The sequence below is a fragment of the Antedon mediterranea genome, chromosome 7, assembly GCF_964355755.1.
Source record: "Antedon mediterranea chromosome 7, ecAntMedi1.1, whole genome shotgun sequence".
NCBI classification, from domain to species: domain Eukaryota; kingdom Metazoa; phylum Echinodermata; class Crinoidea; order Comatulida; family Antedonidae; genus Antedon; species Antedon mediterranea.
The window spans coordinates 23,348,871-23,372,399 of record NC_092676.1 but is presented as its reverse complement, the minus strand read 5'-3'; the positions used below and the strand labels follow the sequence as shown (position 1 = coordinate 23,372,399).

The following is a 23,529-nucleotide window of genomic DNA, read 5'->3' as shown; positions in this document are numbered from 1 at the left end:
TTAATACAAAGAATTGAAAGATATAAGTATATATGTAGTAATACAGTGTGTGGTAGGTCACCAAAATAAGATTGCAAAGAATCTTTAAGTCATGGCCACCAGTTAAAATACAAATAAAGAAAAAATAAATAAATACAAAATTATTGTTATACTGTATTTAACTGTTATACTATATTATTATTGTTATCTGTAGTGTTGACCCGAATGGAGCATGGAACACAGTGTACAATGCGTCTGAACCATTGTGGGAAATAAGCGGACTAACCGATAAAATGTCCTACCGATTTAGAGTAGCTGCAGTCACGGAAATCGGCCGAGGACCCTTTAGTGGGAATAGCGACCTCTATACGCACGATGTATTACAACCTCCAGGTTCGTGCATTATACTGAACAGTCTGTGTTCTAATTAGTTATTATATTAATGTTTTCCGTTATTTGTAAATTTGAAAAATAAAATATACAGTGAAATCCTATTAAAGGGACATCTTCAGGACCCAACTAAATGTCCTATTAATAGAGTTGTCTACAGGATAGGGATGATCATAAGTGTTTAAAACATATATAATGCCACATGTTCATTTATACTACAGACTACCATACAGTATGTGCTTTATTAATGTTATGTATTATTTAGGCTGTATATATTGATGTTATATATTATTGTTGTTATATCCAGATCCATCAACTGGTCCAGATGACGGCAGTCTTCTCATAATCATCATCGTAGTCGCTATTGCATTGCTGTTGGTCATTGTAATTACAAGTGTTGTTATAGGTAAGTATTTCCATTATATTCTTTGCTACTAAAATATTTCATCTACATCACCTAGTATTGAATCCACTTAACAAAACACAATACAGTAGAACAACTGGGACCCAACAAGGTATAGTCCTCTGAATTAGCGTGTTCCCTGAATAGGGGTGTTCCTAGAGGTTTCGCAATCTTACGAATACGATAACGAAAACGGATACGTCACACACACGTATTCGTTTTTGTAAGCCATAAAAAAATCTGTTTCGCATGGCAACGAAATATTGAGGCGCGTCATCCAAAATATGACTGCGGTAAATTTGAGCGAAGCGCAGGTACGTGATGCTTGGTGCTTTGCTGCCTAGGCCTAGCGTAACATCAAAGCGAGTGAGGACTAAAAACTGCTATTTATCAAAATTGACTTGACATTTTAGTAAATTACTTTAGTAATTACTTTCAATAAATTTATAATTTTATTATAATCATGAATCATTCCTGATTCAAATGCAAAATGTGCAAAATAGATCAAAAACTATACTCGTTTTGTAGTTACGAATATGACTGGTGATATTCGTCAACACGAATACGCTTTACGAATATGAAATGGGGATCAGCTCAAAAGTTTCACAAATGTATGACGTATCCGTTTTCGTTATCGTATTCGTAAGGTTGCGAAACCTCCCTAGTAGTGTGCTTTGAATTGGGGTTTGATGTAGTTGTCCCCAAGGTTGTCCCCTGAATAGAGGTGTCCCAAAGGAGAGGTTGTAATGTAGTAGGAAAGAAATTGGGAACAATAGGGTCTTAAGAACATTCTGGTTTTTTGGGAGAGTTCCTAGTATTCTAGAATAAGCCCAGGTAATTATGGTGGGCTTATACAGTACACAAGTACTATATTATTAAATATGTTTTGCACTTACAGTAAGAAGAAAGAAAAAGAAGCCTCAACAGATAACGGTGACGTTTAACTCGGACACAGAACTAGCGGCATTACGTCAATATCCACAGAATCTTGTCAAGAAAAACAATCAAATATACGCTGTTACGTAAGTCTACACTAACAATATCAATGACAAAAAGGGATTTGAGAGTAAAGCTCTGTCTACACTATCAAACTTTATGTAACAAAAAATGTGATGTGCCCATATATAGAAATGATGATGTCATATCACTACCATATTTAAGCATTTCACTACCATACTTGGGCACATCACACTTTTTTTGTCATACTAGTTTGATAGTGTAGACAGAGCTTAAAACTTGTGTGTACATATATAAAATGTCATGACTCAAATGACAAAAAAACATAGATATATTTTTTATACAGTATGTAGTAATTTTAATTTTTAGTTTAAAATGCAATATTATGTAAATTAATGTTTTAGGAATTTGGAAAATGGAGATGAGGTCGAATTACCGATATTCCCACGGGAACGTCTCAGTCTGATCACGTTTCTGGGAAGTGGTGCGTTTGGGGAGGTGTTTGAGGGCCAGGCTGTTGATATCCTTGGAGAAGGCAAGGGCATGACTAAAGTTGCTGTTAAGGTAAGCTTAGGTTGTTTAATGACCTTATAAATTTGAACAATATTAAAGATAATATATAAATTCAAAGGCAAATTACTGAAAAAATGACAATGCTGTGGGTATCAGTGGCTGGATCTCAATGGAGATACAAAATAAAAGCGAAAAGCTAAATCAAAACGAGAAGTAAAACAGCCAGAAAAGTTAGCAGAGCTTTCGGGCAACACTAGCCCTTAATCAGTGCAAGTGAAGGAATTTGGATAACGTCATAGTATAAAGATAATATATATATATAAATATTAAAAAAGTAATTAATGAAACATTTTTAAATTTTATATATGAATCCAAAGCCAAATTACTGAACAAATGACAATGGTGTGCGTATCAGTGGCTGGATCTCAAAGGAGATACAAAATGACAATGCTGTGCGTATCAGTGGCTGGATCTCAAAGGAGATACAAAATAAAATAAGCGAAAAGCTAAATAAAAACCATGAAGTAATAAAAAGTCTACACATTCTACATTGCATATTTTAAGTCTTGCTTAAATAGTTAGCTTGACTTAATATGTCGGACATTGTTTTAAAATATGTTTTGTTAATAATGTTTCTATTGATTTATCTTTTTTTTTTCTTTTTAGACATTACGAGACAAATCGACTGATCAAGAAAAAGAGGATTTTTTAAAAGAAGCTGTTTTAATGGGGTAAGTTTGCAGCTAATTTTAATTATCTTTTGTGCTATACCGCTTTATTTAAAAGCACTCTGGCGTTACAAAGACTTAAATCACAGTGTTTAATACGAAAGAGGTACTAGCTAGCTCTTTATCTTACTATGTATATAAATGTTACTAATATGTTATATTATCTTAAGCATCAACAAAAAATTAATTCTTTCTTGATTTAATGTTTTTATAGTAACTTCAAACATCCTAATATCCTGGCGCTACTGGGAGTATGTCTGGACAATGATCCCCAGTACATCATTTTGGAGTTGATGGAAGGAGGAGATCTTCTGAACTATATCAGAGGTGCACGAGGTGTTGCTGGTGGTCCTGCCAAACTGACATTGCTTAATCTGGTAGATATTGTCATTGATGTTGCCGAGGGCTGCAAGTATTTGGAATCAATGCATTTTGTACACAGGTAATATTATCTCTCTTAATCTCTCTTTACACACCAAACTTTATGTAACAAAAAAATGTATAATAATATATATAAGATAATGACATATCACTACCATATTTAGGCATATCACTACCATATTTAGGCATATCACTACCATATTTAGGCATATCACTACCATATTTAGGCATATCACTACCATATTTAGGCATATCACTACCATATTTAGGCATATCACTACCATACTTAGGCATATCACTACCATATTTAGGCATATCACTACCATATTTAGGCATATCACTACCATATTTAGGCATATCACTACCATATTTAGGCATATCACAGTGTAGACAGAACTTTAGGTATAATGTCATCATTCTACTGCAGTTACCTACATTTTGTTTACTCTTTAAAACGCCTTTATAAAATTATTTAGCAAGCATTATATACTTCTACATTGAAACAAACTAGGGTCATCTTGGTACAGATAGTTACTGCAGTAACTGCAGTCATTGATGATTATTCCCAAATAGTGAATAGATAATTACAAAAGTGTGGTGTTACCTTAACATCAGAATTGAAAACGTTCACAAAAAACACAAGGACTTTAAACAAACATTCCTAATATCTATTTCAGGGATATAGCTGCTAGAAATTGTTTAGTTACCACCAAGGAATACGACGTTTCCAACTGTTCTGTTAAAATCGGTGACTTTGGTTTGGCCCGAGACGTCTACAAAAGTGACTATTATCGCAAGGAAGGAGAAGGCTTGCTTCCAGTCCGCTGGATGGCACCAGAAGCGCTCGTGGATGGTGTATTTACAAGTTTTTCAGACGTATGGTAAGTATTTACGACTGTAAAGTGACATATATATGTATATTTAAATAAAGTTTTTTTAATGAATTATTTTAACTTGTACACAGAGCTAGAATCTTTTGTGTCCTAGTTTCTTTTTATAGGGGTCGAGGAGGTTTTTTGTTGTTGTAATAACAGAATCATTTTACACTGTGTGGTTCCAGAATGATTGTAAAAAGAACATTGTTTAAAACTGAATTTAATATCAACATTCAAAAAGTGGTTAATTTCTCTTTAATGAACCGTTCTTGTCAAATTTATACTGTATTTAAATTAAATCCATTTTCATTGCTTTGAACAGGGCATTTGCAATTGTTATGTGGGAAGTCTTAACCTTAGGTCAACAGCCATACCCAGCCAGGTCAAATGTAGAAGTTTTGCAGTTTGTGACTGAAGGAGGACGTTTAGATAGCCCAGACAATTGCCCAGAAGAAATGTATGTTTTCACTGTAGAAGCATGTCTAATTTTAGAAATATTAAAGTAGAGTGTCTAATGTCTAATTTTAGAAATATTAAAGTAGAGTGTCTAATGTCTAATTTTAGAAATATTAAAGTAGAGTAAGTGGCCGAGCGGTTAAGAAAGTGGAACCGTAATTACCTAGCCATAACATTGGCAGGGGTTCGAGGCTCACTCACTCCATGGTTCTGGTGGTAGAACAAGTCTTCTCGGATAAGGACTATAAACCGTAGGTCCAGTGTACACATCTAGCTCGTGTGCACTTTAAAAGAACCTAGTACATCTTTCGAGACGAGTAGGGTGTTACCCCGGTGTATTAGTACATCACAGCCACTGATCACCAACTGGGCCCTCTGGGAGACCAGTCATTGACTGAAGAGGTTACCCAGTATAAATATATATTTCAATTATTTCAATACTTTTTTCCAATGTCGACTCATGACAATTCATAAACCAGAGTATGTCACACAAAAACTCTCCCAATACCGGACTCTCTGAAAACCAGAAACTCTCCCAAAACAGACTTTCCAGAAGGTCCCAAATTCTTTTTTACCATTAAAACCACATTCCAAATACTAGACTTTCCGGCAAACCAGCTATATTAGGGAAGCCCAAATGTATTGGGAGAGTTCACTAAATACAATTTCTCATCAGAATTTTACTTATTTTTTTCTTATGCTTTTTTATATTGCTGTTTCAGATACAATTTAATGATAAAGTGTATGCACAAGCAGACCATGTCCAGGCCAACTTTCCGTACAATAGTTGATAGACTTGAAAACTTCCGACGAAAATCTATAGCAATTTCAGGAGCAGACCATCTAGGCTTTGAAAGTAAGTTTTTTAAATTTATAATTGAACCAGTACAATACATATGTACAAAAATAAATAATTTTTATAAAATGTTGTAGGTGTAAATTAAAATTGTAACCAACATATGATGAATTTTCTTTTTCAGCTTCAGCTCAAATGAAATTAAATTATGCCAAAATTCAGATGGATGGAGATCAGTATCTTAATCCAATCACCAGTAAGCAATCTCTTTGTCCAGAACCACCAGCGTTTTCTGACATCAATCTCAATGAACCGTCCAGTCCAACAGATTCAGGGATGGGAACTCTAAAAGAGAGCACACCAGAAGAAGCAAGCAACGAAGAAGGAGGAGGTTTGAAGAAAACACGTAACAGCTTACGAGGCAGCCTCAAAAAAATGCTTCCAAGTTCTAACAGTTTTAGGAAAGACAAACAACCGCTACCAGAATTGTCAAGACCTCCCCCACGAGAATTTGATAACAGTAAATATTCCAGAAGTCCACGGTATGGTCCTGCGCCTGTTAGCCGATCTGGGAGTAAAGTCTCCGCAATATCGGGAATGAAACCAAACATGGATGATGAGGTATACAACGCAGAGTTGCCACCACCTCCTTCGTTTTCAGGACAAGCCAGTGCAGCGCCACCAAGTGCGGAAGGTGGTGTTAGACATCCGAACCCATTCCTACTGTAGCCGATTCAAATGAAGATGATAAGAAATATGTTAACTCAAGTGTTGTACATATTTGAGAAAAGGGTGCAATGTTTGATACGATACTTAGACAATAAATAATGGCGTGTATTCTGTCACTTATTTGACCAGTGTCAAATTTATGGCATAATGCTAATGTATGTATATTGGGCGTAAATTACAGCCAATCACGACTTCAGGATGTTGCTTCACATAAATACGAATCGTGATAATATAATGATATGGAGTCGCATGCTGCTTTACAGCCAATCAATGCGCACGCAGCTTAATAGGAAGTTACCATGTTGGACCACATATGAATGATGATGTCACTTCTATTGAGTCATAAGCTGCATTACCAATCAAAACATAGCTTTAAGATGTTACCATATTAGACTAAATATGTATAAATTGTGACGTAATTTCTATGGAGTCACAGGGTACATAGAACTTGATGATTTTACCATGTTGGACTACAAATATGAATCGACATGATGTCACTTCTATTCAGTCACATGGTACATTTTCAACCAATCATGACTTAAAGAACTTGAGGATGTTACCATGTTGGACTACAAATATAAATCATGATGTCATTTCTATTCAGTCACATGGTACATTTTTAACCAACCATGACTTAAAGAACTTGTGGATGTTACCATGTTGGACTACAAATATAAATCATGATGTCACTTCTATTCAGTCACATGGTACATTTTCAACCAACCATGACTTAAAGAACTTGTGGATGTTACCATGTTGGACTACAAATATAAATCATGATGTCACTTCTATTTAGTCACATGGTACATTTTCAACCAATCATGATTTAAAGAACTTGAGGATGTTACCATGTTGGACTATAAATATGGATCGTGATGTCACTTCTATTCAGTCACATGCTGCCATCAGACAATCAAAACATGCTAAGCTGAAGATGTTTACATTTTAACCATACAGTAGTATGATTAGTGTGATATCAATGAAGTTTGCAGATATTGATTCAACAATCGTTTTGTATTGTTGACAATGCTGCTTTAAATTATATATATTTTTTATTTAATTTTATATATTTAATTGTTTTATAAAATTTAGTAATTTTCCCACCAAATATTTTACATATTTTGTAAACGTTTGTATTATGTAACCTTGATAATGTTATTGTATATAGATCATTCCACTCATTTACCTTGTTAATTATTAATGTATTATGAATAATTAATATTATTATTCTTCACCTTGACCAAATGAAATGGGCTCAATTGCCTACAACAGTATACAGCTCAATGGATGTGTTTTTTTCATGGTAAGTATCCCCCAATAGGGCCGTTTCGAAGGATGGGTAGTATAGTCAAATGTAATTTGTATTAAGCGTTATTTATGTGGTATTTCTTTACTATGCAAAATAATCTATATTTGTAAGTAATACAATTACATTATAATCAAAGTCTTTTAGTAACACATCCATACAACTAATAGATATCTATATATTATTTTAATTATTGAACTGTATATTTTTATAGTAATGCTTTTAATATTAAATGTTTAGATTTTAATATTTTTTTACATATTAGAATAATCAATGAATATATATATATAGCAGTAGAATATATATTACTTGTATATACAATTTAAGGGTGTAGATTTTTATATTATGCAACTCTAGATATATTTGTTTTACTCCACTTAATTGCCATTTTTAATTAAAATATATGTATGTTGTTGATAACCTTATTACATGTTGTTTTGTGTAGTGTTTTTGTTCGCATTTCGTTACATTGTACTTTATTTATATGTGCTCATTAAAGAGTTACGTGGTAAATTCAATAGCACTGGCCGATTCATATTTCTTATTTGTTGAATACAAAATGAAGATTCAAATGTATGTACGGTGTGCAACGTAGGTAAAGTCATGATAAATTTAAGCCATTTAATACATGGGCGGATTGCAATAAAGGTCTTGACCGCGGTCTTAGATGAAACCCTTAGCAACGATGGTCTTAGATTTAAGACCATTGCAATAAGAAGTCTTAGCCTTAAAATTTCAGCGCCGTGGTCTTAGATTCTAAGCCTCCTCCGGGCAGGCTTACGCTAAACGCGCAACGCGAGCGCTCCTAACTTCTTTAAATACTGCTGTGAATTGATTTTATGATACATGTGTATTATTATTTTTATCTACCAATTGTTTCAATAGATAAAATCTATATAGGCCCACACCTACCTGACGATCAATTACTATTAGCGGTCCACAACCGCACCAACAAGCTGTGCGCATATTGTCCATATGCGGCCTAGCGCTACACTATTTTGACCAAGAAAAGACTGCATATAGTAGCATATTTAAATTTTATTTTTTTAAATATTTGTTTGTAAACTTTAAGAATGCATACTATAGTACAGGGACATTTTTGAAAAATGGTTACTATAGCATAATAAACATGCGCAGAGATGAATAATGGGTTCTGCGCATGTCAATTGTGCTATAGTAACCAGTTTTGACATAAATGGTTACTATAGCATAATAAACATGCGCAGAGATGAATAATGGGTTCTGCGCATGTCAATTGTGCTATACAGTAGTAACCAGTTTTGACATAAATGGTTACTATTGCATAATAAACATGCGCAGAGATGAATAATGGGTTCTGCGCATGTCAATTGTGCTATAGTAACCAGTTTTGACATAAATGGTTACTATAGCATAATAAACATGCGCAGAGATGAATAATGGGTTCTGCGCATGTCAATTGTGCTATAGTAACCAGTTTTGACAAAAATGGTTACTATAGCATAATAAACATGCGCAGAGATGAATAATGGGTTCTGCGCATGTCAATTGTGCTATAGTAACCAGTTTTGACATAAATGGTTACTATAGCATAATAAACATGCGCAGAGTCGACTAATGGGTTCTGCGCATGCTAATTGTGCTATAGTAACCAGTTTTATCGAAAAATAAAAAGGTCGAAAATTGGTCATTTTTTGAAAAATCGTACATGGAAATTTTCGAAAAACGACCGATTTTCGACCCTTTTATTTTTTGACATAAATAGTTACTATTGCATAATAACTATGCGCAGAGACAAATAATGGGTTCTGCGCATGTCAATTGTGCCACAGTGACCAGTTTTAACATAAATAGTTACTATAGCATAATAAACATGCGCAGAGGCGACTAATGGGTTCTGCGCATGTCAATTGTGCTATAGTAACCAGTTTTATCAAAAAATAACAAGGTCGAAAATTGGCCATTTTTTAAAAAATCGTACAGGGAAATTTTCGAAAAATGGCCGATTTCCGACCCTTTTATTTTTCGACATAAATGGTTACTATTGCATAATAAACATGCGCAGAGACGAATAATGGGCTCTGCGCATGTCAATTGTGCTTTAGTAACCAGTTTTGACATAAATGGTTACTATAGCGTAATAAACATCCGCAGAGGCGAATAATGGTTTCTGCGCATGTCAATTGTGCTATAGTAACCAGTTTTATCGAAAAATAAAAAGGTCGAAAATTTGCCATTTTTCGAAAAATGGCAGATTTCCGACCCTTTTATTTTTTGACATAAATGGTTACTATTGCATAATAAACATGCGCAGAGACGAATAATGGGTTCTGCGCATGTTAATTGTACTATAGTAACTAGTTTTATCGAAAAATAAAAAGGTCGAAAATAGGCAATTTTTTGAAAAAACCCTGTACTATAGTACAGGGAAATTTTCGAAAAATGGCCGATTTTCGACCCTTTTATTTTTTGACATAAATAGTTACTATTGCATAATAAACATGCGCAGAGACGAATAATGGGTTCTGCGCTTGTCAATTGTGCTAAAGTGACCAGTTTTGACATAAATGGTTACTATAGCATAATAAACATGCGCAGAGACGAATAATGGGCTCTGCGCATGTCAATTGTGCTATAGTAACCAGTTTTGACATAAATGGTTACTATAGAATAATAAACATGCGCAGAGGCGACTAATGGGTTCTGCGCATGTCAATTGTGCCACAGTGACCAGTTTTGACATAAATGGTTACTATAGCATAATAAACATGCGCAGAGGCGACGAATGGGTTCTGCGCATGTTAATTGTGCTATAGTAACCAGTTTTATCGAAAAATAACAAGGTCGAAAATTTGCCATTTTTTTGAAAAAATTCCTGTACATGTATAGGGAAATTTTCGAAAAATGGCCGATTTTCGACACTTTTATTTTTTGACATAAATGGTTACTATTGCATAATAAACATGCGCAGAGACGAATAATGGGCTCTGCGCATGTCAATTGTGCTATAGTAACAAGTTTTGACATAAATGGTTACTATAGAATAATAAACATACACAGAGGCGACTAATGGGTTCTGCGCATGTCAATTGTGCTATAGTAACCAGTTTTATCGAAAAATAAAAAGGTCGAAAATTGGCCATTTTTTGAAAAATCCCTGTACTATAGTACAGGGAAATCTTCGAAAAATGACCGAATTTCGACCCTTTTATTTTTTGACATAAATAGTTACTATTGCATAATAAACTTGCGTAGAGACGAATAATGGGCTTTGCGCATGTCAATTGTGCTATAGTAACCAGTTTTGACATAAATGGTTTCTATAGCATAATAAACATGCGCATAGGCAACTAATGGGTTCTGCGCATGTTAATTGTGCTATAATAACCAGTTTTATCGAAAAATAACAAGGTCGAAAATTGGCCATTTTTTCATTGAAAAAATTCCTGTACTATAGTACAGGGAAATTTTTGAAAAAAATGGCCGATTTTCGACCCTTTTATTTTTTTAAGTAAATGGTTACTATTGCATATTAAACATGCGCAGAGTCGAACAATGGGTTCTGCGCATGTCAATTGTGCTATCATAACCATATTTGACATAAATGGTTACTATAGCACAATTGACATGCGCAGAACCCATTATTCGACTCTGCGCATATTTATTATGCTATAGTAACCATTTATGTCAAAAGTGTACTATAGCATAATAAACATGCGCAAAGTCAAATAACGGGTTCTGCGCATGTTAATTGTGCTATAGTAACCAGTTTTATCGAAAAATATAAAGGTCGAAAATTGTCCATTTTCTTGAAAAAAATCCCTGTACTATAGTACAGGGAAATTTTTGAGAAATGGCCGATTTCCGACCCTTTTATTTTTCGACATAAATGGTTAATATTGCATAATAAACATGCGCAGAGACGAATAATGGGCTCTGCGCATGTCAATTGTGCTATAGTAACCAGTTTCGACATAAATGGTTACTATAGAATAATAAACATGCACAGAGGCGACTAATGGGTTCTGCGCATGTCAATTGTGCTAGAGTAACCAGTTTTATCGAAAAATAAAAAGGTCGAAAATTGGCCATTTTTTGAAAAATCCCTGTACTATAGTACAGGGAAATCTTCGAAAAATGACCGATTTTCGACCCTTTTATTTTTTGACATAAATGGTTACTATTGCATAATAAACATGCGCAGATACGAATAATGGGTTCTGCGCATGTCAATTGTGCTATAGTAACCAGTTTTGACATAAATGGTTACTATAGAATAATAAACATGCGCAGAGGCGACTAATGGGTTCTGCGCATGCGCAGAGGCGACTAATGGGTTCTGCGCATGTTAATTGTGCTATAGTAACCAGTTTTATCGAAAAATAAAAAGGTCGAAAATTGGCCATTTTTTTGAAAAAATCCCTCTACTATATATAGTATAGGGAAATTTTTTGAAAAAAAGGCCGATTTTCGACCCTTTTATTTTTTGACATAAATGGTTACTATTGCATAATAAACATGCGCAGAGTCGAATAATGGGTTCTGCGCATGTCAATTGTGCTATCATAACCATATTTTCACTAGTACAGGGAAATTTTTGAAAAATGGCCGATTTTCGACCCTTTTATTTTTTGACATAAATGGTTACTATAGCATAATAAAAATGCGCAGAGGCGACTAATGGGTTCTGCGCATGTTAATTGTGCTATAGTAACCAGTTTTATCGAAAAATAACAAGGTCGAAAATTTGCCATTTTTTTTAAAAATCCCTGTACTAGTACAGGGAAATTTTCGAAAAATGGCCGATTTTCGACCCTTTTATTTTTTGACATAAATGGTTACTATAGTGCAATTGACATGCGCAGAGGCGACTAATGGGTTCTGCGCATGTCAATTGTGCTATCATAACCATATTTGACATAAATGGTTACTATAGCGCAATTGACATGCGCAGAGTCGAATAATGGGTTCTGCGCATGTGAATTGTGCTATCATAGCCATATTTGACATAAATGGCAAACTTTCAACCCTTTTATTTACAGGGTGATAACACTGAGAAACATTCGCATAGTCTCATAACATTTAGGCCTATTACTTATAAAGTTGTCTTTTTATGAATAAACACAAAAAAAAAACACGTTTATTTTCTATGAGCATCATTTTCTATGGTCATCATTTTCTATGATCATCAATGCCATTGGCGTTACCTTCAAATGTTGTCAAATTAGGTTTATCTGTTTGGTTGACTAGCATTTTGTTGTTTTCATATAATTCGATGAAAAAAATAACTCGGCCTTGGCGTTTCGTATAATATACAGCTTATTGAGTATTTCCGATTCAGAATGAGAAAATCTAAGGAAAAATGATAAAGAAAATCCTTATTTATTATCATCATAAAAGTATTAGGAGCATAAGAGTAGCCTAAATTCATTTAAGGTTATTTAATATAAACGCATTTATGAGTGAGTGAGTGGCCGAGCGGTTAAGGCAGTGGAACTATAATATAGCATCGCTCGATTGTTCTGGTTGAACAGTTTTCTTTCGAGATGAGTGGGGGGGGGGGGGGGTGTCGCTGTACCCCGGTGGCAATCTTATTTTTCGTACATAAGTTGTGAAAGATAGCCAAACTAATTCCTAAATAACTAAACATAACATTCTAAATAATCTCTCTCTCTCACTATAAAGTAAAAAGAAGCTCATGGGACTCGAACCCCATACATCGACATGTAACGTCCATAGTCTTATCGACTCGACTAAACAGACGGCTCGACGAGTTTGCATTAGTGGATTGTAGTTAGCTCAATTCTTACGTCACACTTGATGGATATGACTAATGAATATTCATGTTTATTTTGTGACGTTTCATGAGGGGTCCCCGACTTATGTACGAAAAGAAATATCGCACAACGGTGTACCAGTTCACACACTTGGCCACTGTCACACACAGTCACTACTTGAAAGTAGGCCTTCTAGTAGGTATAGTTGTAAAATCTTCTGCTTGTTAAAGGCAGCAACTTAATAGATGAAGATACAAATCAAGCGAGACATTTAAAATAACCAACCTTTGCCTTAAATCACGTTGGTGATCTTTGCATAAAGATATTACACGTCTTGCCTGCATTGTTTCATTTTTAAGCGCTTCTATTGTTTTGTTAAGATTATCAACTAAATGCTGTTTGGTGTTACTGGAATCCTACGGAAAGAAACAAAACAGAATATATTACTGTACTATTAATTATAATACATAACAATAAACTGCACAATACAATATTTCTGTTTACCAATCATACAATGTAGACAATTGGAAAATATATTTATAATTTAAACATTAAAAGTACAAAGAAATTATTTGAACCTAATTACTCTATGCACTATGGGGACATTTTTATTACTATAAGTAAATGTAACCATTACATTGAATAAGACTATGAAAGCTATTAACTCTGAAAATGCTGATAACATCAAAACTAATTTAAAAGTTCAATCAAGATGTACATTTTAAATGTCACATCATACAATACTTACTTCGATTAAACTTTCACTTGTATTCTCTTTCGTTTTCCTTCGAAATTTCCAACCTCTTTTATTTCCCACAAGTATTCTTGCTTCTGGTTTGCGTTTATACGCATTTAATTTTGGGAAAAACATACAGGCTAGAAAAATACTGGCGGAACCGATCATTCCAAATGCACTGGTAAGGTGCGTTCTATTTATATCATCACTTGTAAGAACCTTCACCAAAATCAACGCAACCCACAACATAGTATGTGCTATAAATGTATAAAATATAAACTTTGCTTCGTTGAAATTTCCCTGCGTTGTTCTGGTACGATACGCTATGGTTATACCAACAACATCCAGCAATAGTACAAACACGGTTGCCATGCTATAGCAACTTATCGCAGAATTCATTTCGCATCCAATCACTAATATATCTTTCACATAATCAGGATCTTTAGCTAATTCTGGTTTTTTGATTATATACCCGACTGCTACACAACTGGTGTAAGATGACAAAATAATGAAAAATATCCACGTGTTATACCGTTTTGCTTTTTTAGAATCACGTTTGTGAGTAAAACAAATAAATAAAAGAATTGCTTCACATGCAACAATTGGTAGAAACAGTATCGTCGCACTGAGGAGACAACTAAAAGACGAAACGGGTGACAATAAAAACGACACGAAAGCAAAACAGCAGATAATACTTGTTAACAGAGGAAATTTGAATAGTTTTCCACATGATAAATGCACAACCGTTGATCTACGTTTCACAATAAAGAAAATTAATATTAAAACAGTTACGGCAATTCCAATCATTATAACTATGCAGGTTATCAAGGCTATATTGTTATATTTTGGAGTAAAGTAGTAAGGCCGTAGTTTATTGCATCCGTTTTTAGAAGAGTTGGCAACCTCATCATAACTACACTTATTGCACTCTAACGCGTTTGTTGTATTCGTATATTCCGTGTTACTACAAGGTATGCATTCCCAACAACACATGTTATCCCAAATGATATGTTTTCGAGATCCAAATTTACAGTCTGCGCTACAAAATGATTCCGGCGGATTAATATCCACGTCTTTCCAATTCTGTTCACAGTTACCATCACGTGATGTGCAGAATATTGCAGATTTATTGATTTCTAAGCCTCCGTTTTCAGTCCAAGAACCTATCAACTTTGGAGGAAATATCGGTTGGAAGCCATTCGAAGGTTGAAGATTTATTATATCATACCGAGCACCAGTAGCTAGATCTCCATTTGGTTTAAAGGATATTCTATAATCGTTCTCATTAATAAAAGAGACATTTTTCAAACATCGTAGTAATTGTTTAGGTTCGCTGGAATTGCACTCTTGTAGCCCGTACGCTATAACCTTTACGGAGTCCATAATAGGTGATACCAATGCCTCGCTCAGTAATGGATCGTCGTCTGAAAAGCTTTCGTTTCCAGTACACATGGAAACATCAGAAAGCGTTTCTAGAGAGCAATTATGCGTTTGTTCCCAATACTGTGTTAGAAATGGATCGTTGGATGAAGGTTTGAGTCTTTTAAGATATTCTTTAAAGTTTGGGTCATTAAATGATGGTACACTAACTCCAAGCATTCCTTGCACTACTTTGTAATATCTATCTTCAGCTAGGGTTGGTGACCAGGCCCATCCTTCGGAAGCTACCCACGTGTAGCCGTACAACTCGTTTAGTCTAAATACGTCCAAGAGTCTAAGTATTGATTTATCGTCAGATATTGTCACCAATACTCTGATATTGCTCATATTTCTAAGAAAAGACAAACAAGTTTAGGTTATTTATACCTATTAAAAAAACATTATAGGTTAAGTCAATTATTATTTTCACTTAAGATGACATTCCGACGAAAAATGTTCAGAAGGCAGGCCTAGTAAACAATAATGCATTTATACATAATAAATACGTATTCAAACATATTTAAAACAAATGCCGTTGTAAAAACATCAGATGTAACATCGATTGTGATGCTTTGCATATTATAATTACATTAATTATTGAATCCAATCAAATACCTACCGAAGATTGGTTATCATATCTAAGAAATCAAAATCCGTGTACGCAGCATTAAAACGCGTTTGATAGGCCACACAGATGTTTCTGGCTTGTAACTCAACGGACAGTAGTTCACTGCCTTTGACTCCGTAGCCTAGATCGTCTGTGGAAAACACAGCAACAGAAGACCATCCAAAGTGCTGTACAATATCAGCCATTGCAATGATCTGGGCATCGTCACTGGGAACGTTTCGAAGAAAGTAGCTAAAAAAATTGAAAGTTAATGATGAAATACCAATGATATACTCTACTAGCTAGTTATTGATTTTGTAGTACACTATTCGATTCTTCAGCTGTGAATAGGTAGACTACTGCAGACTCGTATCTAGATGACTTTCAATAGTCATTTAAGATCTACCTAATGACAATTGCAGACTCGTATCCAGATGACTGTCAATAGTCAGTTAAGATCTACCCAATGACAACTGAAGAATCGTATCTAGATAACTGTCAATAGTCAGTTAAGATCTACCTAATGGCAACTGAAGTCTCGTATCTAGATGACAGTCAATAGTCAGTTAAGATCTATCTAATGACAGATGTAGACTCGTATCTAGATAACAGTCAATAGTCAGTTAAGAGCTACCTAATGACAGCTGTAGACTCGTATTTAGGTGACTGTCAATAGTCAGTTAAGATCTACCTATTGCAGAATGACATGTATATTCTTTAAATGATCGAACGCGATCGAATGATTTATTCCAATTAGACCTTATTCATGTGAGCATAGAGATACTATAATATCTCTATGATATGAGCAGTTCTCAAGCAAACAATGCTGGTAGTGTGTTTTTGGAACAACAGTCGGTAACTGGCAGTGAATGTCATGGTTCTGTAGGCTATTTAAAGCACATGAAATCATGTGTACATCTGGAGCTTGGTATGCGGGCTCGACGCTGGACAAGATTTTTCTTAGAATGTCTACAAAATATATAGGACACATAACAGCATGAGTCACTGAGGTAACAGTTCACAATGTTTATGAAAATAAACATCCGTGTAACATATTAATGATTCGGAGTATTGTTAGTATTAAAGCCACGGAAGTCTGTAAGAAAAACGGCACATTCGATTGATTTTGTTGAAGCTTGTTTGCCCACTACTAGTATAGGACGCAACGCAATGACGTAAACGCAAGCGTGTTGACCAATGACAAGTCACAGTTCGAATTCATCGTTTGTGACTGGTAAACTCACTTACGTTGCGTTAGGTGTTAGTAGATCTTTTGCACCAACGTCGCACAAACAGCTTCTCTGCCGAGTAAGTTATGCGATCTCTTCCAATATGGCCAAATCGAAATTAAATACTATTTTATACCATGGTCCAAGGTACAATACCATAAAGCATAGAGATATTATATCTCTATGCATAAAGTAAAACTACACGATAAGACTTGGTAGGACGTACCGTAAATTATCTTAGCGTAACGGAAGCTACAGATTATACGAATTGTCATGTTGTGATTGGTGAAACTATTAAGTGTTGCGTGTACGTACGTGTTTACGTAGACTTTCCCCAAGTCTGTATTCATTGTCTTTTTTGTTAATTTTGTTGATTTTTGTCTGAACCAAACTAGTAGTATACGTATGAAACGCCATATGTGCAAAAATATTTATCTTTTTACTAAAATTAAGACAAAACTCCGTCTGGAACCCAGACTAGTGTTTACGTTACATCCTAGTGTCTTGTTTCGTAATGAAAAATCATATAGAGAATTTAAGGGCACCGTCTTCCATTTCGTGTGAATGTTGCTTTAGGCTGCACCCAACGTCTTGAAATAATTCGAAAGCAAGTTAATTGTTTTAAAGTTCATAGCATCAATACCATTGTGATAAAATCAACCTTTCGAATGCAAGATTGATCTACGGATAGTGTGTGGGTTTTGTAATCTCGGTAATGGAATTTACACAGTCCCTTGATTGAAATCCTAATGGACCGAATCATAATGTTGATGAATTTGAAATATCCGTGACCATTTCTAGTGCCATTTATTTATTAAAACACCTATGTATATATGTTTCAGTTAAACTCATCAGCGGTAGGCCCATTAGCTGGTATTATTTAATTAAATAGTTGCGACATAGGCGTATAAGGAGAAATCAAATTTAATTACTTATTTTTCTGGGAATTTAATCGTAAAAACAAGGTATAGTGTATTTCACTTTAAATCATTAGTATTGTATCGGAAAATCTTAATGCATTGTCGCCAACACTTCTTGATTATAGATAAATGAGAGAGAATCTGTCGATCAGCAAAGGCTATTAAACCACAGGCGGAAATTTGAATGCCACTTTTCATAATTACACACAACAAGAAAAAGAGAACTGACAATACCTCCCATCCTCCCAGTTCCGGGGAACGTACCCCATGATGTTCATTTTTTCCTTCAAGTTTTTTACTCCTGTAAGTCGTTCCGGACCGGACCACCCAACAGAAAAACCTAGGCCTAATGGAATTAACTTACGTAAATTGTTAAATTAAATGAGTTAAAATGAAGGAATTACTGTAGGCCTACTGACTTATTGAGTTGTGGCCTAGCTTTTGTTTTTCTTTCTTTCTTTTGTTTTAGTTTTTTTTATATTTATGCAAATTGCCAAGAATAAACATAAGCGAATTCATTCACTATTGTTCTTAAAGGTGATAATCCCGTTCACAAGACATACAAACATGTACACAAGATGCTCTACATAAGCCTTATTACAAGTCCTTTTGGGAGTGGAGTTTGAATTGCTATTAGAAAAAATCCTGACACATGACATGATTTGAACCCAGGAACCTTTGATTAAAAGCATCTATGCGCTATATAAGAACAGATTATTATTATAACCACCAAGCCACAACTCCACTTTTTGTTTTTCGTGACCTGTTACATAAAATGACAATAAAATGAAATTGTGAAAACGAATGCGTTGTCAACACTTACTTATATCTCTCATCACTAAGATCTGTACTAGTTACAAATGGGCTTATTTCAGGAACTTTGAACAAACTTAGGAGACTTGCCACAGATAGTGCTGAATCGCTATGCATAGGGCCAACAACGGCCTTAACATCAGACAGATTTTCATTATTTCTATAGAAATAATAAGCAAAGGAAAAAGAACATTAGTAGTGACCTACACCGACCAAAAATACATACTGATTTCAATTGGCGTAAATTTCTATACAAGGGACAACATAGCGTAGAAAAAGAGCAAGAAGATGAAGTGACAAGATGATGGAGGGACAGGGACATAGTGAGGAAGGACGGTAAGGGTTTCTCACAAAGGGCGGCAAAAACATAGGGTAGGCTATTATAGGGGACACATGAGGGGTGTAGAATAGGTGGGAGGCTCACGCCGCCAGTGAAATACCACTACTACAGAGACTAGAAGATGCTTTTATAAAGGGCAGTGAAATACCTTTAGAGGCGGGAAATGGATATGCACATTTTCATTGCATATCTAAAGTCAAAATTAGAAAAAAAAATAACGTGGTGTCTTACGAACAATCTTTTGCTGACATAATAAAGTCCATGGATGACGCCACGGCTTCGTTCACGTCTCCACAATAATCATGAATATGGAATCCTGTTTAAAAAAAACCCAAACAGATAGAGTTATGCACATTAAACAAAAACACTGTCTGTTAAACGTTTTGTAGCGGTCAATATTATAATGTATTTACGCGAGTGCTAGTATGTTTTCTAATATGAAAAAGAAAAACACGATTTTCAAAATCGGAAATTTGGGATACATAACGATGGTTAAATGTTGTAATACTATCGATTTATCGTAAAGTGGGGATCAGCACTAAATTTGATTATATATATTTTAATACACAATTTAGTCCTGGTACAACAACAGATATGTATGAAAAAAATGCATACACTATACAGGATTGTTGAGAGTAAGGGGTTTTGCACCTTTACAACTTCGTACATTCCTTTTATTTAAGTGTATATATCTATTATTATAGGCCTAAGTTAGTTGAAAGGTATAATCTCTGGAGAACTACGAAGCATTAATATAACAATTGTCAAAACCATGACGTCATAATAGGTGGCGTCAGATTGGTTCAAAGAGTGCGAATTACTTACTTTAAACAACGTTATTATTTAATATTTTCTTTCCTGGATTTTCTATTCATCAATCCGACTTTATTTACATTCTATAAAATATATTTGTATAGTCGGCATACACTTTAACGAGCTACTCTCTAAGCCTATTAGTATTAGGAAACACCTGATTCTTCTCACTGTCATAAGGCCTACATCTCGTTAAGTCTAAACACGTAAATCTCGATGTGAACACGGGTTGTATATTGTTTGTGTTGAAGCTCCGAATGATTATGAACCATGGTCCGAATTGTATACTTTGTAACTACACAATACCCAAAGAGACTATAGATGTAGGCCGTCTATTTCTTAGAGTGAGTAAATTGTTGTATGCCCCAGCGTTTTATTGATGTCAGTTCTGTGTACACTAGTTGGACAAAAAAAGTGTGATGTGTCCAAATATGGTAGTGATATGCTTAAATATGGTAGTGATATGACATCATCGTGTCTATATGGCACCGGTGCATATGAGCACATCACATTCAGATGTTGTCAAATAAAGTTTGATAATATAGTGTAGACAGAGCTTTTTTCGTTAAAACTAAACATAATATAAATATTAAAGTATATTGAAATGATGGCATTGTTTTAACATTTTTCTTTCTCGAAGACGTAAAATGTATTAATTAATATTGATCAAAATCGACCCCCTAGTATACGTTCTTTGAACCCAGTATATAACTATAGTTTCTATTGATAGGCATCTATAGACTCGACCACTATGTGTGTTAAAATACTTTTCTGAAATTGATATAAAAAGTAAATATTATATATTGCATTGAGAATGGACTAATAGACTTACCTAATGTAATGTTGGATAAAAAATCAGGATCTTCATTAATCTTCTCTATCATATACACCATAGCATACATCTTTTGTAATCCAGAAGGATCGATATCTCTCTGACATTTACCGTCACGAAAAGTACGAATGCTAAACAAACCGCCAATATTCGCGGAATCTTTTAAAAGACCTGAAGTTAATTCCAAGTGCGACGAACGGCTAGGTTTTGATTCCTGATACCCACCAGTAGTCCGGGTATCTTTGGGTATAATGTCTGTAACATTTTTCAACTCATCATTTGCTTCGTGAACGTTTAGGCCTATTGCGAATACGTAAAAAATGTACGATAGTAATAATATCCGAAATGTCAATAAGAACATATTGGAACATGTTGAAAACACACGTGGTTTAGTTTTAAAGAAATATGATCATTCTCAAAGAAGAAACTGTCTTTACTGCATGTACCTCGAACCAGATAATAAGCCGTGGTCTAGGACCGGAACAATCCATTTCAGGTAAGTAGGTAAGAATATCAGAATGATAATACAGTACCAGTATTCCGGAAGCTATTTATTTCACGTAAACATATATATATTCTTCCACGCCAATCACTTTTTCTGGAATCCATGTAGTTTTATATTATATATATTACGAGTATCACGTCTCGTATGACACTATTATTGTTGTATCGGTAAAGTAGGCGTGGTCTATTTCTTTAATATAAGATTTAGTATTAGTAGACGTCGTTCACTGTTTACGGACAAACAAACACGCGTTCAGACGCAGACGAGATGAGGACATCAGAATATCATTTTCAATTGTAAATGATGAGTGTTTTAGCGTTAACATTTTTAATAAACGCGTTACGGTTATAAAACGCGTTTCCTCAGTTCCGTATCCTGTTGGTTAAAAAAAAAAGAGTTAAAAACTTGAATAGAGCTGATATCCAAAAATTATTATAGGCTTCGTCATTGATATTATAGAGTAACGCATTTGTTTAAAACAGTTGCAATGCGACTCTAATAGCTCACTATATTGGTCGGTTGGTTGGTTGGTCGGCCGGTCGGTCAGTAAACACTAATACAAATTTGCGCAGGCGACTGCAGCCATGTATTGGCTTTAAGCTTAAGCTTAATGCGCTATTATATATTATAAGCCTGAAATAGTATTAACAGTATACCATTATATAATTAAAATAAACCTTATTCTCCATATGTGTTATCATTATATTATTATACGTATATCACCAGTGGTAGGTAATATATATATATTTTTTTATTCAGTATTATTATCCGATTTAGTTGTCGAAAGTTTGTTAACAGAACATATTTTATTGTAAGGACAGTTTGCGCTTGGTTTATTCCTAAGATTTTCAATTAATCACAATACATTGCCTAGGGATCTATTCACAAACTGAAATCAATACAATACAAACAGAATAATTTACTACGCAGCTAATGTTCCTTTCAAGTATAATTCAAAATAAAACAATTACTTGCAAAATGTGTTCAAGTGTTATTGATGACTGGATAACAAAGTTCATTATTAGAGGCGATTTTAGAGAAAGATAAAGGCGAGAGTTTCCTTCTAAAAAATATTACCCAAGGACGACGAACGCGATGAAAATGTCGTGTGAACGCACGTTGTATACAATAATATTGAAGTATGTATGTTCTTGCCACAGACAAAATACTCTATTTTATTAAATCAATATAATTGTCTGGTTTTATCATTCATGCATGGTGAGATATTCCATGTAGCGTGCAAGGATATAGCATTTCTTTTTCATTAAAATGAAGGACATCCCTTAAACCTTATTGAAGAAAAAAAACCTGTTACTCTTTAATACTGTAAATCCCTTTAAAAGGCAAGCATTATACCATGTAAACCTATATAAAAAGATAAACTTCCTAATCTAGGTCTAGGTTTGTGTGTTTCTAACTTCTATCTTGTAGTTAACGTCAAGGATCACACCATACCATCATTCAATTCCAGGTCGGAGGATAGTTCGTAGAGAAGTTACCGAAGGATTTTAATTAGTATATATAAGGCCTTCCTCTTTGTATTAAAACCACGATTCCGCACTGCTGAATATGCATACGGTGTACGTCTATAATGACAATGCTCAGTGTCATAGGCGGATTCAATAGTAATTCTCATGTGATTTCTGTAAGGTAAGGGCACGATTTATACGGTAACAGGCGTCACATTTGAAACACTTGGAATGATGTACAAACCAAACGGGAAGCTGAAGCAGCCACTTCGAGACATGAGGTGCTACCTGCTTTACTAAAAAATACTTAGGACTTGATTAAACCTGATACTGGAAAACATTTAGAAACACTATAGAGTAGACAACAAACATGGCTCTATTCTGAATAGAACCAAAATTAGTTTAGGGAGAAAGTACTATACCACAATCCTACCTTAAAAACACCTTTGGACTAAGCACGCAACGTACATGTGTTTGTGAAGAAAAATCGGTTAAAAATGAGCATTGAACTGTTGAACAATGAACACATATAGTATGCCTAGACCACCAATAGGGCCAGGGCCATACAAACAAATCC

The 23,529-nt window shown here is 34.6% G+C and overlaps 2 protein-coding genes across 3 annotated transcripts in view; one reads left to right on the top strand and one right to left on the bottom strand.

Moving 5' to 3' along the window:
* Positions 1–7,884, top strand: part of LOC140054081 (proto-oncogene tyrosine-protein kinase ROS-like) — a 30,452-nt gene extending 22,568 nt beyond the window's left edge. Inside the window, exons 29-38 of the mRNA XM_072098919.1 lie at positions 194–372; positions 677–775; positions 1,671–1,794; positions 2,134–2,293; positions 2,909–2,973; positions 3,185–3,412; positions 4,029–4,232; positions 4,549–4,683; positions 5,405–5,538; positions 5,663–7,884. Coding sequence (XP_071955020.1) covers positions 194–372; positions 677–775; positions 1,671–1,794; positions 2,134–2,293; positions 2,909–2,973; positions 3,185–3,412; positions 4,029–4,232; positions 4,549–4,683; positions 5,405–5,538; positions 5,663–6,207 — 1,873 coding nt within the window. The 3' untranslated portion in view covers positions 6,208–7,884. The remainder of the gene's footprint in view (positions 1–193; positions 373–676; positions 776–1,670; positions 1,795–2,133; positions 2,294–2,908; positions 2,974–3,184; positions 3,413–4,028; positions 4,233–4,548; positions 4,684–5,404; positions 5,539–5,662) is intronic.
* A 4,678-nt stretch (positions 7,885–12,562) lies between these two features.
* LOC140054083 (extracellular calcium-sensing receptor-like) overlaps positions 12,563–23,529 on the bottom strand; it is a 17,460-nt gene continuing 6,493 nt past the window's right edge. Inside the window, exons 1-8 of one of the 2 annotated variants that reach the window (XM_072098921.1) lie at positions 23,386–23,440; positions 20,979–21,858; positions 19,565–19,649; positions 19,004–19,153; positions 16,044–16,283; positions 14,018–15,776; positions 13,555–13,685; positions 12,563–12,844 (exon numbers count right to left, since the gene is read on the bottom strand). In XM_072098921.1, coding sequence (XP_071955022.1) covers positions 12,739–12,844; positions 13,555–13,685; positions 14,018–15,776; positions 16,044–16,283; positions 19,004–19,153; positions 19,565–19,649; positions 20,979–21,339 — 2,832 coding nt within the window. In that variant the 5' untranslated portion in view covers positions 21,340–21,858; positions 23,386–23,440 and the 3' untranslated portion in view covers positions 12,563–12,738. Of the gene's footprint in view, positions 12,845–13,554; positions 13,686–14,017; positions 15,777–16,043; positions 16,284–19,003; positions 19,154–19,564; positions 19,650–20,978; positions 21,859–23,385; positions 23,441–23,529 lie in introns of those variants that run through there. The other variant, XM_072098922.1, reaches the window with a different exon arrangement.